Source organism: Lissotriton vulgaris, chromosome 3_1, assembly GCF_964263255.1.
Source record: "Lissotriton vulgaris chromosome 3_1, aLisVul1.2, whole genome shotgun sequence".
Classification (NCBI taxonomy): Eukaryota; Metazoa; Chordata; class Amphibia; order Caudata; family Salamandridae; genus Lissotriton; species Lissotriton vulgaris.
The window spans coordinates 857,303,189-857,321,046 of record NC_141689.1 but is presented as its reverse complement, the minus strand read 5'-3'; the positions used below and the strand labels follow the sequence as shown (position 1 = coordinate 857,321,046).

At 45.6% G+C, this 17,858-nt stretch overlaps 1 protein-coding gene across 6 annotated transcripts in view; it reads right to left on the bottom strand.

The window, feature by feature from the left end:
- Positions 1-17,858, bottom strand: part of CDC14B (cell division cycle 14B) — a 420,083-nt gene that overhangs the window by 314,082 nt on the left and 88,143 nt on the right. For all 6 annotated transcript variants that reach the window (XM_086961162.1, XM_086961163.1, XM_086961165.1 and 3 more), the window contains exon 4: positions 6,256-6,351. In XM_086961162.1, the coding sequence (XP_086817288.1) occupies positions 6,256-6,351 (96 nt within the window). The remainder of the gene's footprint in view (positions 1-6,255; positions 6,352-17,858) is intronic.

Here is a 17,858-nt window from a genome sequence, read left to right as displayed (position 1 = left end):
GGAGTTAGCCCTCTTACGTGCGTTGGGCACCACTAGGATGTCCAGGGGTAGCTGGCCTTTTATGTATGTAGGATCAATAGGTGCAGCCCTATATTTATTTTCAATTCTAGGGTTAATGACCCGTGCCCTAGCAGTGTCTTTAAAAATGTCATGTGCATGTTTTAAGACGCCTTTTAACACGGGGAGTGTTTTCACAAGTCCCTCAGATGTTGCGAGTGTATCAAAGAGAAAATCTTCTTCAATCGCATCAGAGTGCATATCTACGTTATGGTAGGTAGCTGCTCTATCTAGTAAAGAATTAAAGGCCACTGTATCTTCAGTGGGTGATGGCTTAGTTGGGTAAACTGCTGGTTCTGTAATGGGCAGAGTCCCCTCATTATCTGGTTCTCCCCCTGCACCCCATGGCTGTTGGGGTCTCCAGTTGGGTTATTTGGATAACCAAACCACACATCTACATCCTGATCTTCATCTGGGTTGTAGTCAGGTGATGCTGGGTCATATGGGGTTGAAGGCATGGCTGGATTGATAGGTTCAAAAAGGATAGGAGAGGTCGCACAGTCCCATTTCTTTTTGAGTGGTTTCCTAGGAAAGTCTGCTATAGGCAGAGACCTTTTCTTTATTGTATAAACAGTCACTTTGCCAGTTGCTGGGTCAATGTACAGCTTTGACTGGTCCTCTGTGGAGGGGTCTGGGTGAATAAGCTCTTCTTCCACAGTCTTTGCCTTTGGTACAGTAGCTTTTGGTTTGCCAGATTTTGGATCTGTAGGTTTACTTGGTCCGACCGCTTTTGGTGGTTGGACGGGTTTTTGATGTTTGTCGACACTTTTTGTCGGCTGGATGTCCTTAGCTGGCTTCCCCACCTTTTTCGGACCGAGCGTTTTGTTTGGTTCGACAGTCTCTTTAGGTGTATGTGGTTTTGGCTCAATGCCTTTTTTCGGATTGAGGGGCTTCGGCTCGACCGATTTGTTTTTATCCACAGTAGGTTTCACTTTCGGTTCAACGTTAGTCTTGGGCATCGGCCTTTTACTTTCGTCTATAGTGTTTTTCCCCTTGTCGATATTTGAGGCTTGTTTGCTCGATTCGACGTGCCTTGGCTTATAGGTCGATTCGATGTGCTTTTGCGTCGGATCAACGTGTTTTGGCTGCGAGGTGGACTCGACGGCTTTTGGTTTCGAGCTCGACTCGACAGATTTGTCTTCGATGTCGACTCGACAGATTTGTCTTTGGTTTCGAAGGTTACGTCGGGACTACGGCCTTCGGCTCGAGGACCTTGTGCTTAACTACTTTTGGATCGACGACATTAGGTCCGAAGACGGTGTTGTCGACAAGTTTCGGTTTTAATGAAACCGGCGCCGTATGGCGTGTCTCAGAAAACCTTTCGAATATGTTCTTAGCCGGGCGGTACTGCGGGCTGTAGAACCAAAGTGTAGATCTTGGCTAAGGCCCAGTGGCGATGCCTCGACCAGAGTCTCTGATATCGGTGTAGTGTCTATATGGGGCGGTGTACTCACGGTTCGCCCCTCGTCGTTATCGGAGTCGTCTTCAACCGCTACAATGTCGTCTTGATCGTATTCCTCGAGATCAACGATTTCTTCGTCCTCCTCGAAGTAATTTTCGGAGTCGTGCTCCGAGTATTGTTCTTCGGCTTGATCTGATTTTTCGGCGCTACCTAGTTCTTCTTCATCGTCTAAGATGTAGTCTGGTTCCGGCACCAACCTCTGCATTACTTGCCTCACTGCTAGTCGATTCCGGATAGTCTTTTTCGACCGGAACTGGGCACAAGCTAGGCAACTATCTTCCTTGTGATCCGGAGATAAGCATTTGTTGCACACAGGATGCTTATCCGAGTGAGGGAACTTTGAGTTGCACTGCGGGCAGTATTTAAATGGACTTCGTTCCATCAACGGTCAATCCACGTGGTGTTGAGAAGGCCTCACGCCCGATTCGACGACCGGAGTGCAATAGATGTTTCCTAAGTGTCTCGGTACCGAGCGCTAAACAATACAGATGGAACCGAAGGCCTTTTGGCCTTTAAAGAAAGTTAGAGAGTTCCGAACTTGGAGTGTAGGAAAGTACATCCGAACCCAATGGCGGAAAAAAACAATCTGAGGATGGAGAGGATGCCCATGCGCACTGTATTCCAAGGGAGGAGCCACCTATCTCGTGATACTTCGAAGACTCTTCCAGGACAACAACATGCAATCATCCGGACCCAACACTAGGCAGCGATCTATGCACAGATATGAATTCAGCAGCCCACATGCCTCGAACACCACATTTCTATCTATTCAGCGTAAGCTTGTTTTTTAGGCACCAGAACCCAGTACTTTTATAGATACTGTAAAGTAGGTATGTGTGTTGATATTGATTAGATTCCAGATTATCTCTCTCTCTATTATTGGCACCCATTTTATTAAAACTACAGTTCCCATCTATTCGGGAACATGTGACTGGTGATGACATGGTTGCGTGTTTAGCAGGCGTGTGGGAGAAAGGTAATTTCAGACACACAAGTGCCCGTTTAGCCTGTGTACAAAGCGTCAGGATTCAGGAGCTCGTTAAGTAATCGTTTCGGGTGAATGGCGATACAGATCACTCTCTTAAATCAGGAAGAGTGTATTGCGTTTAATTAGAACTACATTTCCCATCCTCCCCTGATCACATGACTGATGATGGCACAGTCCGTGCGTTCGTTACGCTCACTATGGCGGCAGCGGCATTTGTTGAATATTTAGAACTTGTGAGAGACTCGTAGAGGCGGCTTAAAGGTATGTTCACAGAGATCACTGGAGGCAGCAGCGCATGATTATGTTCCCGTAATCATGAACACTAATAGAATACCTTGTTTCGGTTTGCAGATATTGGGTTATCATCTAGGGGCACGAGTTTGTTGAGGATTTGGATTCACGTACAGTGAAGATACGTTGAGTGCACGTTGGTTATTAGTTGAGTGTGTCCCGCCTGAAGTTGTAGAAAACCGACATGTTATATATTTTAATTGCAATGAACACGACACAGCCCACAGCAGATTTTGAAGTCACTACCTACAGGTTCACTTCCGTTTTAGATACGATTGGTGAGTTAACTAATAACATTTGTAGACGCACCTACAGCGATGAGGCGTGGAGGCTGCCCGGCACCAGCACGTCAGTGGTGGACATTGTAAGGAGGTCTGGAGCCCTGCTCTCCTGCACATCCCTTCAGCCTGGCCCCTGGAGGCCGGTGGTCCTGACAGATTGACTGGGGTCGGCTGGGCCAACCTGAGCTGTGCCAACACCGATACGAATGGCGGCCTCTGGTCCCGTGAGAGACTCGGTGGGCCTGCGCCAGCGACCTCCGTTGCGCAAGATCTGTGGGGAGACGGCTTCTAAGTGGGAGAATTGAGGACAGAGGTAACAGCAGCTCACATTAGGGGCTACCTGGAGAGCGCCACCCTGGTCCTGGAGAAATTCGACCCCCAGCTGGGATTCAACCCAAGAACCACCATGTCGATGGAATACTAGGAGCAGGGGCATCAGCCTAACAAAAAAATGTTTTATTTCTGAAGAACTATATTTTCGCACTTTGGACATTGTAATTATTTGGAAACTACAACCATTTACGTCATAAAGCTAAACTAGCCTTGAGAAAGCCCCGGCGCAAATCGCCAAGAGGGGGCGAAACACGTGTCGGCTGTCCTTGTCCTATGAACAACAATAAAGACACTTCACTGCAATTAAAAATGTTTCTGTCCTTCATATTACGATCTGGAAAGAATGGATACTAATCCTGAAAAACTGATGCGAATTTCTGTGGAGTACACACTTACCACTTCTCAAAGCTGTTGGGCTGAGCCCCTGGGTACTCACCCGATTTGCGTGGCCCTGTTCCAGCGAGACTGGGATGGGTCCACTCCGCTCGCTCCTGGGGCGCAGAGTTGGGATATGACCTCTACCCGTATCAGGAGGGACAAAACACAGAAGTATGCTAAGCCCGACCTCACAGTGAAGGATCTCTTGTCTCGCGCCCAGCGGGCCCCATTAAAATGGCTCATTCATCTCAGAAGACCGAGTCCTCCCTCACACCAAGAGATGCCCAGGAGGAGCCGGTGACGCAGGCCTTTCTCGAGTCACTGTTCACAACCCTTCAGGAAGACTTGGGGAAATAGGTGTTAATTTGAGCAGTGGTAATGTAAGTCTGTTAGTTCGATTGAATAAGATAATGGAGGGACAAAAAATGGAGAAGCTTTACTCCTTCAAAAGAAATGGTCTTAAAGTGCATGGTATATACAACAAAAGATTGATGGCTAAAAATTGTTTAAGACGGAGGTGAACATAACAGTGTGGAAGAGTTGAAGCATCATACATATATGCGTAGGTGTTCTACTTGCATTATGAAGTTTGCTCTGTGCATTACAGTTCATACCAAAACGTCTACATCCACTCTGAATACTAAACATGAACATTACTGCAGTATGCACTGTGAAACGTCCGAGCTTTTACATGGAATATGGGACATCAATTTTCATAAGTTCACATGACAAGTATTTCCACTTATTTTGGCACCCCTCTAGGACTTCTTCCTTTTTGGTGTTGGCTTCATAAGTGTAAAGGAGTAGGAAATCAACTACCACTTTGGATAATGGCTTCAGTCTTCAGACAACATGCTTCTCTTTTCCCAGATACCTGCATTCTGTTAGAATGAATGAGGGCACGAGTCAAAGGAACACGCAGGTAGACTGCGTTTATCCACTATTTTCATAGGATGCCATCAGGCTTCCTTTTGTTCCACCATCCTGGCTGGGAGCCATCAGGAGCCTCACACCTAAATGCATACACAACGGAGGAACAGCAAAAGACACACAGCTTGTTATTACTTTGTTTAAATAGTACTAAAGAGAGGCATGCTTTTGAGTTTCTTCAGTCCCTGTATATAAGAGATATTGATGCACTATAAGAATGTTAAACGCGCTGGTTTGTCATCGTATTTACACAAATAATTTAAGTGCCACTATTTTGTTTTCTTTATAGTGCTACGCATTCAGATGTAGGGTGTCAGAATGCTTTACATCACAAATACACATAGGTTGACAATAAATCATGTCTGTGTAAATCAATGTACAAGATGTGTTATATACGACAGTGAGGGTTACAAGGTGCAGGGTCACATGTCCTTCATAGCTCACCGTGCTTTATGAGTAGGATTGCAATTTATGAACTGAAGTAACAAAAGGATTTCCGCGTTAAAAGCAGTAGCCCACTTACCTAGTTACATAAAATAAAAATCTGTCATCTGAATATACCATGATGGCTTTGCAGGAGACATATGAACCCTATATTCTACTGTGATTCAAAAGTGGAACTAGACAAAACAGATCTTTCCAGAAAATGCATTAACCTTCAGAGCTATCTTTCCATTATTAATATTCCATGGCACACAAAGATCTCTACAGCAGGTGCCTTAACTCCATAAGATATTTTACAATGCAGACTCTGCAAACAATGGAGCAGAAAAGATTTAATGCTACATTCTACTTGTTGCCAATTTCTTTGTTGCAGAGTTTTAAAAAAGTGCGTGTATAAATTGAGGTCCAACTTTTGTGTCGGGTTGCATTACTTTTTTGGCACAACCTAGATGCAAAATCTAATTTGTTAATCTCGCAAAACGCTCAAATGTACTCATGATAAACCTGCTAAACATGTGTGAAGTCTTAAAATCTGATGTCACTGCCTAAGAGGTCATGGGTTGTGATACCACTTCCTATGATCTCACATCCTGCGAAGACATGTGCGATGTCACGCACAGTGATGTTTCGTACCATGATATAACTTGCATACTGCCTAACTTGGTTAGTTCCCTCATCTCTTTTTTTTAGGAATTGTGCTCTAAAATAAATGAGTTCCATGGCAACGTCTACATATTTCCCAGAGAGAATCAATAAAACTCAACCTTACTAAACAAGACTGTACTTCATTCAGATGTGCCAACGAGGAGAGTCTCTTCCATGGACAAATCTCCAGTTGCTAAATCAGTCACCTTAAAACTTTCCTTGTTGTGAGGGTCTGGTGACACAAATGTACAATGGTAACGGGCTGCTTTAGTAAGATATTTACAGAAACATTTAAATTGTCAGAGTAACTAAAATAATGAAGAGACATCTATCACTTTACACTGGTTAACTGTTTCCATTCTTCATTCTTAGAAGCTGTGTAAAGATGTGTATGCATCAAATGGATCAGAACATGTGTGCACCACTTAAAATAGTTAAATACTTACTGTGTAAGAGCCTATCAGGAAGGCAGCATTTGCTTGTTTCTTTGGATCAAGTCCAGTATAATGAACGATTTTCTTCTTTGCCAGAGGGAATGATGACTGCAGAAAAATAAAGCAAGGTTGCAGCAGTCACGATATGTCGTATTTTATACTTTTTATGAAGTCATCTCATTATCAGCTGAAAGTTACTCATAACATTTAACCACCTTTTCTGCGAGATTGGCATTTGCATACTATAACCCACACAGCACACTTTTAGGAACCACCACCAGCAAATGCTACCAAGCGCTTATCACGTTACTGCTTTACCTGCTCAGACACAGGAAGGTGTGTCGACTGCGATTGAGATCCTAGGGTGGCAGGGTAAGACACTGCATCGTCAGACTAATATTTCTTCCAATGATCTTCTATCTTTCTCTACTGCCGAGGTATCACTTTACCCAAACCCTCAAGTTACAACCAGCAACCCTTTCATGGCCCCTCATAAAAAATGCTTTAAAAATCCTACCTTTCCCCCTACAATTCTCAAACTGTTGCGCTGAATGCTATCCCCACATGACTTAACTAACCATTGTCCCTTTTTCTTTTTTAAATAAACAATGGGTATATTTTCCATAGCCTACTCATTGTGTCATTTCTCACCCATCTCGGATTCTGTCACGATTTTCTATCCTCTTTTCATGCTAAACTTGCTTCACCAGGAAATCAATCTGGAAGATCACTTTGTTAGTGTTCAATACTTGGCTCCCTTCTTTGGCCAATTTCACCACCAGTGCATTCCCCTTGCTGTTCATGCTGGGCAGGTAGCTGAATATGGACCATGTTTGTTTGGTAGAGCCCTTATCCTCTAACTAGCAGTGCTGCTCACATTGTGGCATCTTCATCATCATTACAATTCAACTGAAATAGAAGAGAGACTCAACGGGCACGTTTATTCAAGTGTCAACTACTTATTTTCTTCGGTTTCAATTTTTCCAACTTTAGTATGAAGGTAAACAAACTTGAAGATATTTCTGATTAGGATTTTAACACCTCAGTTTGGTGCTAATTTGTTGGTTTTGACTCTATGTTGGAGGAACTTACAGTTTACATACATTACATCACTGCCAAATGAGGAATCATAAATGGTACATGTATAGTGCATTGGATAATTGTACTGAATCCATTTAGTAAAAAACACCTTTTGGGATCCAGACAGACTAGAACAACCTACTGCAAAACAAAGCCATTTCCCCATCAGTCATTCCGTGTTCAGTAAGTAAATCTCATTTTGTACACCAGCACCAAAAGGCATGGACCTTTATTAATTTAGCAATTGCATTTCTATAGCACTAAACCCAGTCTGAGTCCTCGCTATCTATCACCTACAGTTCCCAACCACATGTCAGTCTTCTGACCCCATGCTTGCAAACCAGTTGGCTGAAGAACAACCCTCCACATCCCTTTCTCCTTCCAGCCTAGAACAGTACTCAATCAGGGGCTTTGGGAGAAATACAAAAATAATCTTTGTATAGCTGGAAAATGTTGAATTCATGTGAACTGACTAGATGAGCTATCCAAATATTGCCCCTACGTTTTTCACAAGCCCGGCAGACCCCCCGAGCACCACGCCTCGTATCGCTGTATCTCCCTTCTGACCGTCGAGGCCAAGTTATTGGCCAAGGCCTTAGCGAATCGTCTCCGGTCCCATATAGCTTTGCTCGTACATCCAGATCAAGCTGGGTTTATGCCCCAACGGGCGACCTGCCACAATATTCGACGGGCACATGTTGCGGTGGCGACTATCCCGGGACTGGGGGTATGGGCAGCGCTCCTGCTGGGGGACATGAATGGCCTTTGATTCTTTTTGCTCTCCAGCAAAGGCTGAACCTCGGACCTCGATTTATGTCATATTTAACCCTGTTGAACACAGACTTAACGGCGTCAGTGTCAGTCCGGGCTCTGTCTCCTCTACATTCGCAATTGGGCGGGGTACCAGGCAGGTGTGTCTGTTATCCCCCTATTTATTTTTTTTAGTGATGGAGTCCCTGGCTGCTTGGGCGAGGATGGACGCTCAGGTGTCCAGGTTTGAATGGGCACACGGATTGTCTGATCGCATCGCACTGTATGCCGATGATGTGCCGCTCTTCCTTACCAACTTAGATAGGACGGGCCCTCGGCTGCTGATCTAATTCAGATCTTTGGCGTAACCTCGGGATTATATATGAACCCTCGGAAATCCACCCTGTGGGTCCTGGGAGACGGGGGCAGGCGAGGTTCCTGGGCATCATCAGTGCAGGTGGTTCATGTGGGATTGAAATATTTGGGGGAGTATCTGTGACTCTCCCGCCACGGTGTGGGATCGTAACCTGGCACCCGTATGGAATCGTGTGCGTGAGGATATCAAGAAGTGGTCTCACATGCCCCTATCTATTTATGGCCGGTCAGCCATTTTTAAGATGGTGTCGCTCCCGCGCCTTCTGTATCAACTGCTCAATCATCCATATCCGATTCTCCTGCGGTGGTTTCGTCCGATGAATGCAGCCTTGGGCCAGTTCCTCTGGGATGGTGGGGCGGCTAGGTTGGCGATACGGACTTGTTTACAGTCTACGTATTGCAGGGGACTGGCCACTTCGGATATTTGGTCTTATTATATGGTATTGCACCTGCTCGTCTTAAACGAGTGGTGGTAAGGGGACGGGACAGACCAAGCCTACGCCATTGAGCGACTGTGCACGGGGGATCACTCTCTACATAAGATTCTCTACTCCGCCCCGCTGAGACGCTCTTTACCGCCTGCCACGCAGATTGTCTTTCAGATCTGGAGGCAGGCGCTGCGGAAAATGGGTTGGTGGAACAGACGGACTCAGGAGACCCCACTTTGGCATAATGGCCGCTTTCCACAACTGGCGTTCCTACATGGGTTCTGCGACTGGATTAATGTTGGGATCTCCACCTTGGGAGACGTTACGCGGGGTCTGATTTTAAAATCCTTTCAGGACATCCAGAAAGACTTTCAGTTGCCGAAACTCCAAATTTTTAAGTATTTACAGTTCAGGCATGCCATCTCCCCCAACCTGGAGGGTTTGGACTCACTACCGGAGTTCAGCCCGGTAGAAGCCAAAGTATTTATGGGGACCTCCTCCATCATAAGATCTAAAAATTTACCAGTCCCTAGTTACACACTGTTCCCCTTCACTGCAGCGCTTAAAGGAGGCCTGGGAGGGTGATGTGGGTCAGATGGAAGATGAAGACTGGATAGAGGCTCTGGCATGTCTGCGTGGGGCAGCTATCGCAATGAGCCTACAGCTCATTCAACTCAAGTACCTCCATACAGTTTATTCTACCAGGGTCAGGCTTTGGAGGGCGGGCCTGGTGGCCTCTCCGGTGTGTCTCCGATGTGATCATGAGGATGGGACCCTGTTGCATACTGTCTGGTACTGCACTGCACTAGCAAGATTCTGGAGGGGGGTGCTGGCCTCTCTTTCTGAAGTCCTGGGGTTGGAGTTTCCCAACTCACTGAAGCTAGTCCTCCTGCATGTGATGGAGGGGATCGGGGGCAATATCTACAAGCGCCATCTTATGCTCCTGGGCTTTACACTGGCAAAGAGGGACATAGCTAGGGCCTGGAAGGCAGTGGTTGCTCCCTCTGCATGGAAAAACGGTCTAGACTTTTGAATGGGCTTGGAGATCCTGGTATTTGAGGCCAGGGGGTGTCCCTGGAAGCACTACAAGATCTGGAGGCGCTGGGCTGACTATCGGGGCTTGGAGCTTGAGCCGCCACAGGGAGACCGGGGCCGGGACGGGACCCAGTGTGACCTCCATATCTCTTGCTGTTGATTTTCTGCTGTTCTTATTTGTGATCTGTCTGTTGCCCTTTGAAAGAACAATTGTTTCATGGATGATGATGTCTTATATTGTACAATGGCAGTTTGTGTAAGTGATATGTTGCTCTGGAATAGATGGCAGTGTGCGGTGGGGGTTGTTCTAAGGGTTTGATTTTATTTGCATTCCCTTTCATTTTCTCCGGAAATGTATAAAAAATAGTCAAATTCAATGTTTGTATCTTACATGCGGCAGTTGTCTCTGGGGCTCAGATCTGCGTCATATGTGATATTTTGGCAAATAAAGTGTCTAAAAAATATATATTGCCCCCACACCAACCCAATCTAGGATCATCCTCAACAAACTGATTCAGAAATGACACAAATACGTAATGGTGCATAGGATAGCGAACCAAACAACCAATTTCAAATCATTAAAATTAACAGACTTGACAAAGTTTCAAGAACTACAATTTCCATCCCCTTGCTTCTACTTCCATGGTGACAATCCACAACAGACACACTGACTGAGTCAACAAGTATGGGTCAGACAATACCAAGTTTACAAAGCCTGCCCCAATAATCAAACCCACCATTTGGTGACAGCTGCATCTTACAGCCAACAGTGCAAAGAGGCCAAGTAATTTGTGCATGCTGAACTTTGGCATGTGATGGAACATAAAAGTTCAAGTGCAACTAATAAACAAGCATTTACAATGCAATGGTCTCGGCAATATTATAGGTAGAGCTATTGGTATTGCTCATTATTTTTTTTATCTTTTTTGTATCCCTAAATAAATGGCATTGTCATTTCTATCGGCATTAGCTTTTTTTGCATATGTGATACCTATTGCATTAGCAGAGAGAGAGTGAGGTAGTGAGAGAGAGTGAGGTAGATAGAGAGTGAGGTAGTGAAAGAGTGAGGGAGGGAGAGGGATGTTGTGAGGTAGTGATATAAGCATAGAGTGATGTAGTGAGAGAGAGAGGTAGTGAAAGAGAGTGAAAGTGAGTTATGTTATTCTAAACTTTTTAAGCGCACAGACACCCAGGGGTTTCATGGTGAGTTAGTGAGATAGAAAGAGTGAGGTAGTGAGATAGAGAGAGATTGAGGTAGTGAGTTAGAGAGAGAGAGTGAAGTTGTGAGCTAGAGGGTGAGGTAGTAAGAGAGTGAGGTAGTAAGAGAGTGAGGTAGTGATGTTTTGAGAGAGAGAAGTTGTGAGATAGTGAGGTAGTGAGATAGAGTGGTGTAGTGAGGTAGAGAGAGTTATGTAATGAGAGAGAGGTAGATAGAGTGAGGTAGTGAGAGACAGAGACTGAGGTAGTGAAAGAGTGAGGTAGAGGGATGTTCTGAGGTAGTGAGATAGAAACAGGGAGTGAGTTTGTGAGGTAGTGAGAGAGAGAGTGAGGTAGTGAAAGAGAGTGAAAGTGACTTAGTGAGATAGAAAGAGAGAGTGAGGTAGTGAGATAGAGAGAGAGTGAAGTTGTGAGGTAGTGAGATAGAGTGAGTTAGTGAGGGAGTGATGTAGTGAATTTTTGAGGGAGTGAGTCGTGATATACTGAGGTAGTGAGAGTGAGATTGAGATAGAAATAGAGTGAGCTAGTGAGATAGAGAGAGAGTGAGATAGAGAGTAAAGTTGTGAGGTAGTTGTGAGCCAAAAAGAGGGAGGGATAAAGCAGCCCTGGTTGTAATGCAGTGGTTGTAATGCATTCCTATATGAGCCACAGTATTGCCGCCTGATTGTCTGACTTTATATAAACTCTGCAGAAATAATCTGAAAACAAAGGGGAACTTATAGTAAGGCATTCGTGGCTCAGTTTGTTAGTCACCAACAGACTGCTTTGTAGATAGATGACAGGGTTAAGGGACCTGTTGCACAGATCTAGTCTAGCTGCAGTAAGCTTCAGGGCACTGTACTGGGGAGGTATGTCCAGCGTTAATGGACTTGCTCTGGTACCACGTTTGAAACAACACAAAACAGGGTCAGACTGCCCTCAATGATTACAGAGAGCAGGAATGTCAAATATGCCAAACCCAGAACAGACTGTAGAAAAAACCAGAATACGTTTAATATACAATCAGATCTGATCTGAAAGTGTATTCATACAAACAAATATTTATTTAAGAGGAGAACAGTGCTCTCTCGTTTTCACAAGAATTGGACCAGTGGCATAACACAAAACCATGTGTCCCCGCAGCATAATATACGAGGAGGGGCCCCCAGCATCCCATATCTGAAAGATAGTCATAGGCTTTCAGGGGAATGGGGAATCCCTGAAGGATGGGGGCCTCCAGCCCCCCGCCCCTGAATGGAATATACGGATTACATTTATAAGCTTTCCCGGGACACCTCTGCCTTTCCGAACTGTTAAGAATACGCAGCACGTTTCAACCACGTGTTGTGTCTCCTTGAACCATAAGATCCTCTTAAAGCGTGTTTACAGAACGGGTTTTTAAATCATGTGTAGATATAACACGCGTAGCTGTAACTTGCTGTCCTGAAAATGATGGCGCTGCAAGGGATTTAACACAGAACAGATGGGTGATGCAGAAACTATTGTGCAAGCACATTCCTGTCGGTGTTCACTGCTGCACGCTTGAGTTAATATGGCCACGAGTCCTGCAGGGTGGCAGGCTGATGCAACTCGCCGGACTGAGTGGCTTGAACAATAACGTATAAAGGCTACTCTGTGCCATGACGTGCCAGGCTTTAAGACTGGTCCAGGTCTTCTCCGTTTCAGTGCAGGCTTTGTTTACACAATCCGGAGCGAGGCTAGCACCGCCCACATCTTTGCTGATTGGCCACTGTCGTTGTTGATAAACACTGCAGATCCCCACGAGAAGGTAGCACTATGGGAATTTGCACCATGTTGTCATAATAGTGCATTTCTCCCTGCAATTGTTTCTGACTGTTACTAGGCACTGATCGACATGAGATTCGTGTGAAAACGAGTTTAACGCTATAGAATAGCTACAATAATAAATGCGGTTAAATAAGCGCAGTGTGTACTTGTGCTACACATTGTCATTTCTTATTTGTACCTTCCAGGGCTGGCCTCGTGTGGCCCAACGAGCTGCGGTGTCCCATCTGGCTCCAGGCTCATCCAGCCCGACATGAAGATAGAAACGCAAGGTGCCGGTTGTATACCCTTTCAACTGAACACGCATGACTGCCTGTGTCAAAACTCCTGGCACTTTGTGATCTTAAATCCAGACTGTCACCAGCAGGGGCTCGAGGGACACTGCCTTTAATCCAGACGCAATTACATTTGTTAATTGTACTGGCTTGTTTTTAGTATTTCATGTGTGCCTCAAGTGGTCGGTGAGCGGGAATATCAATTTTTGTTGTTAATAATATATCAATAGAGCACCAGAGCACCTATCGATGAACAGTGCATGGGGTGAAAAAGTCATGCAAGGTGCCGGTTGTATACCCTTTCAACTGAACACGCATGACTGCCTGTGTCAAAACTCCTGGCACTTTGTGATCTTAAATCCAGACTGTCACCAGCAGGGGCTCGAGGGACACTGCCTTTAATCCAGACGCAATTACATTTGTTAATTGTACTGGCTTGTTTTTAGTATTTCATGTGTGCCTCAAGTGGTCGGTGAGCGGGAATATCAATTTTTGTTGTTAATAATATAACAATAGAGCACCAGAGCACCTATCGATGAACAGTGCATGGGGTGAAAAAGTCATGTGGTACAATATTTAACTCTTGCTTTCTTTTGCATCCTCGTTTGCTTCTTCGGACACCAACTTCCACAAACTCTTAGCACCGTTACTGGCCTTTGCAATACACTCTACTGAAAGGTGTCTCTGCAGTCTCCTCCCCCACTCCATTGATGTTTTATGAATGGCGAGGAATTCACACAGACTCTCGTACAACATTTCTTGGTCAGAGCGGGGAGTAAAGGGTTAGATGCCGTGAGACCCTCGCGGTTGAGTAGTCGTGCTTCATAACAATCCTGATTGATTGAGAAGTCCAGCCACTGGCTGCCATTTCCCGAGCGCGCCGGCCATAGCCCCGCCTCCGGAATAATGTTATAATTTGAAGAAAAATTGTGCAAATCCATTTGAATCCTCAGCTCTCTAAAACAGAATGAAGCAAGGACATTGCAGTGTTTTGGGTTCTTAAAAAAGCAATGACTCGCATCGCGACAAATATCTACTTTTCCGTCGTGAGACCCTCGCGGTTGAGTAGTCGTGCTTCATAACAATCCTGATTGATTGAGAAGTCCAGCCACTGCCTGCCATTTCCCGAGCGCGCCGGCCATAGCCCCGCCTCCGGAATAATGTTCTAATTTGAAGAAAAATTGTGCAAATCCATTTGAATCCTCAGCTCTCTATAACAGAATGAAGCAAGGACATTGCAGTGTTTTGGGTTCTTAAAAAAGCAATGACTCGCATCGCGACAAATATCTACTTTTCCGTCTTTTTGACAGGCTTACGATTTGTTGTGGATAAGATGCGAAAGTTTCATTATTTTAACCCGCCAGGCTTGAACACAAAACACTGGCATCATTTACTCATGCAAAAAAAAAACTGCTGTCGGATCAGCATCGCTGCTTTGTGCAAAAGACCCGTGGGAAATGCTTAGAGCTGCAGCAGAGGGAGGGGGAGGGGGAAGCGAGAGCGCGACGGAGGAGGGCAGAGGGAAGGGAGGAGGCGAGCGGAGCCGAGCAGCTCCTAGGGAGGAGTGAAGAAGTGGACCAAATGCGGTCCGATGTGATTTTTAGCACGACGGAGGAGAGCTGCGGGGGTGGGGGGGGTGGGGGGGAGGGAGGCGAGAGCGCGACGAGGAGGGCAGAGGGAAGGGAGGAGAGGAGCGAAGCCGAGCAGCTTCTAGGGAGGCGAGCAGCTCCAAAAACACCACCACGTTTCTCCGAGGCAAGGAGAAAATGCCTTGGAGAAACGCACGGCCATTTTCGGATTTGGGGGCGTGTTTTGCTGTCCTGAGTGACGGACAACGTCACGAGCTAAAGAACAGCAAAAATGACGCCCCCAAATCCGAAAAAGACGGGGCTTGTTTGGAATGACTCACTTCTCTTCCAATGGCTGGCCTCTGTTTAGGAAGCCAGCTAATGAAAGCGAACGGAGCTGAGAGGCGGGTCTAAACTGCCCTACTACACAGCATAAGATCTCTTTACATCCGGTTTTGCCTTCGGCAAAACCGGATATACCTCGACCTAAAAAGGAGCAGCTCTTCACTTCTGGGGAGGAGAACAATAAAGTAATTTAATTGAGCATTACAAATAAACTGCACTAAAGCTATCAACTGAAAAAACCAAAAATAAAGGACAGAAAACAAACTATAGACCTCTTGCAGGTCCCCAAAAAACATGTATTTTGGTAAACCAAGGCAATTTATACAAGTAACTCATCATACATTTTTATGCACTTCCTTTTCTTGATTTACCATACTAAAGGGATCTCCTTAACTTTGAAGGGGAAAAGTGGCTGATTGTACTTTAACAGGAGAAAAGTAGAGTCACCCCATATGAACATGTCATTCTGCCCCCAATATGACCAGTAAATACATGCATTAATTGCACGGACACCAAGAAGAGTCCCTGGTGCTTAAAAAAACAAAACACAGAAGGCCAAAGTATTAATTACTGTTCATTAAGGAGCCAAGTGTTCTGACTGGAGAAACAAGGTCAGCACAAGGCTGTCCTTGAAAAGTTGGGTCAATCAATCAAAAATAATAGGAGGGTGGAATAGTCAATGGGCCACTACTATAAAATCGTTTGAGATAGCATGGAAGATATTCAGCAAATCTGAACCTGAGATCTTTAGTCAAAAGGAAGTCTGCGTACAGGGCGGAGATTTAAAAAAAGATAGTATCTGCAGTGGCAACTGAAGTAGAATTTGCAGGCTTGTTGGGTACTCAAACAACTTTACCTTCTGCAAAATGCAAGTTGACATACTCCATGTGTTACCGGACATAAGGGCGATGGAGTACATTCACATAGTCAATGTGTAATGAAAGAGGACTTCACAGAGGTGATACTAACATGCAAGAGACAGTAGGGGCAGTTTCCATACCCACATCGCTGGCAGGAGGACTACAGTCTCTGGTTCAGATTACAGATCTCAAGATGGTAGCCTGAGGAATGGAAGATTTGGAGCAGCGTTGTGAGGGCGTGTGGCTGACAGTTCGGAGGCTGCAGATTCTCGCAGTCGGGCATTAGATTAACATCGGATCGAAGTCCTGCAATCGCCCCTGCTTTTCAGCTCGATTGGCTAGAACTGATCTTTAGGCTGCGACACAAAGTACCTGAAAACCGTGATAGCTGCTGCGTGTGGATATGGCTCGTCGCTCCGGCTGACGGGAGCCTATGGGCATGAGGAGCGCTCTCTCTTTGCACTAGGGGTGAGAGCTTGGGCTCATCGGCAACTCCCATCAGCACATGGCCATAATTACCACACTGGCCTTGTGAGGTGTGGTGTCTGACTTGCAGCACTGGGCAGTTTTGCTTCCCCTGAGGAGCCAGATTGCTATATGGTCTGGCTGCCTTGAATTGGTTCCATGCTGGTGACTGTAGGAAAGTGGGTTTCTGTTGTAGTACCTACCCACCCCCCACTTTTTGCCTGCCTGATGCATTTCTGACTGAGAGTGCACTGGGTTCCTGTTCACCAGGTCCCCAGCACCTGTGTTCTTTGACAAAACGGTACCATTGTTTCCACAATTGGCACACCTCTGGCACACATATAAGTCCCTTGTAAAAGGCACAGTGGTACCAATAGCATTGTGACCTGAGAGGGTCTCTAAGGGCTGCAGCATGTATTATGCCTCCCTAAGAGACCCCTCAACAATCACATGCCCACTGCCACTGCAGCCTGCTTGCTTTGGTCCACCAGGCCTTCCAGCACTGCCAAAGGCATAGGTAAGTCACCCCTACTGTACGCCTTACAGTCTTGAGGCAGGGTGCACCATACCTCATGTAAGCGCATAACTGCATGAGAAGATATACCCCAACAGTGTCCAAGTCCATTCTTAGACATAATAAGTGCACTGTGAAGCCGCACTGAGTGCATGGGCTCGGAGCTTGTCAGGAGACTCCCCCATGCCCCAGTGATCAGGATGAGCAGCAGGAGATTGCTGATTACACATCAGGAAAAACAACAAATCTTTCAGTTGACACAGCGGATATTTACTTTGGAAGCTACTTGGGGGCTCCAAACAGCGTTGTGACTCGTAGACCTCTACACAGTCACAAAAGACACATGAAAACAGTGTAAACATGCGAGTTGGCTGGGTGTAGCTGTGGGGATGTAATCAGGTTTTTCATCTCCAGCCTTAGGGTATGAGTGCACTGACCATAAATGTGAAATCTGATGATAACCAACTAATTATTCCTGTAATCCTATTCTCTTCTATGAATGTTCACTTTTATATCGCTAATGTGTCATTTGTTCTAGGGAGGCTGGGCTCTGCTTCATTTATGCATGAAAACCTATGTTCCCAGCACCCTCCACTCTAGGGTGGGGCAGTCTTACTTTCTCGCTCAGCAACCTCAAAAGGTTACGCCCTTTAGGAAGAATTATTTGGTTTCTTTTCTACTTGGTTCGCTGATATCCCAGATAGGCCAGGCACTTTGGGTGTAAGTTTGTATACCTGGTTTGGGCCATGAGTGTGGGTGGTAAGGAGGGGAATTTCATTTTCTATTGTTTGACACTCTACCAATGATAATGTGTTTTATAACTTGATGCCAGATTACAGGGAAGCTATTTTGGACTGGGGATGGAGTGGCTCACTGCAATGTGTAAGGTATGTCCGGCTGGGTGGGAGCAGCAAGGG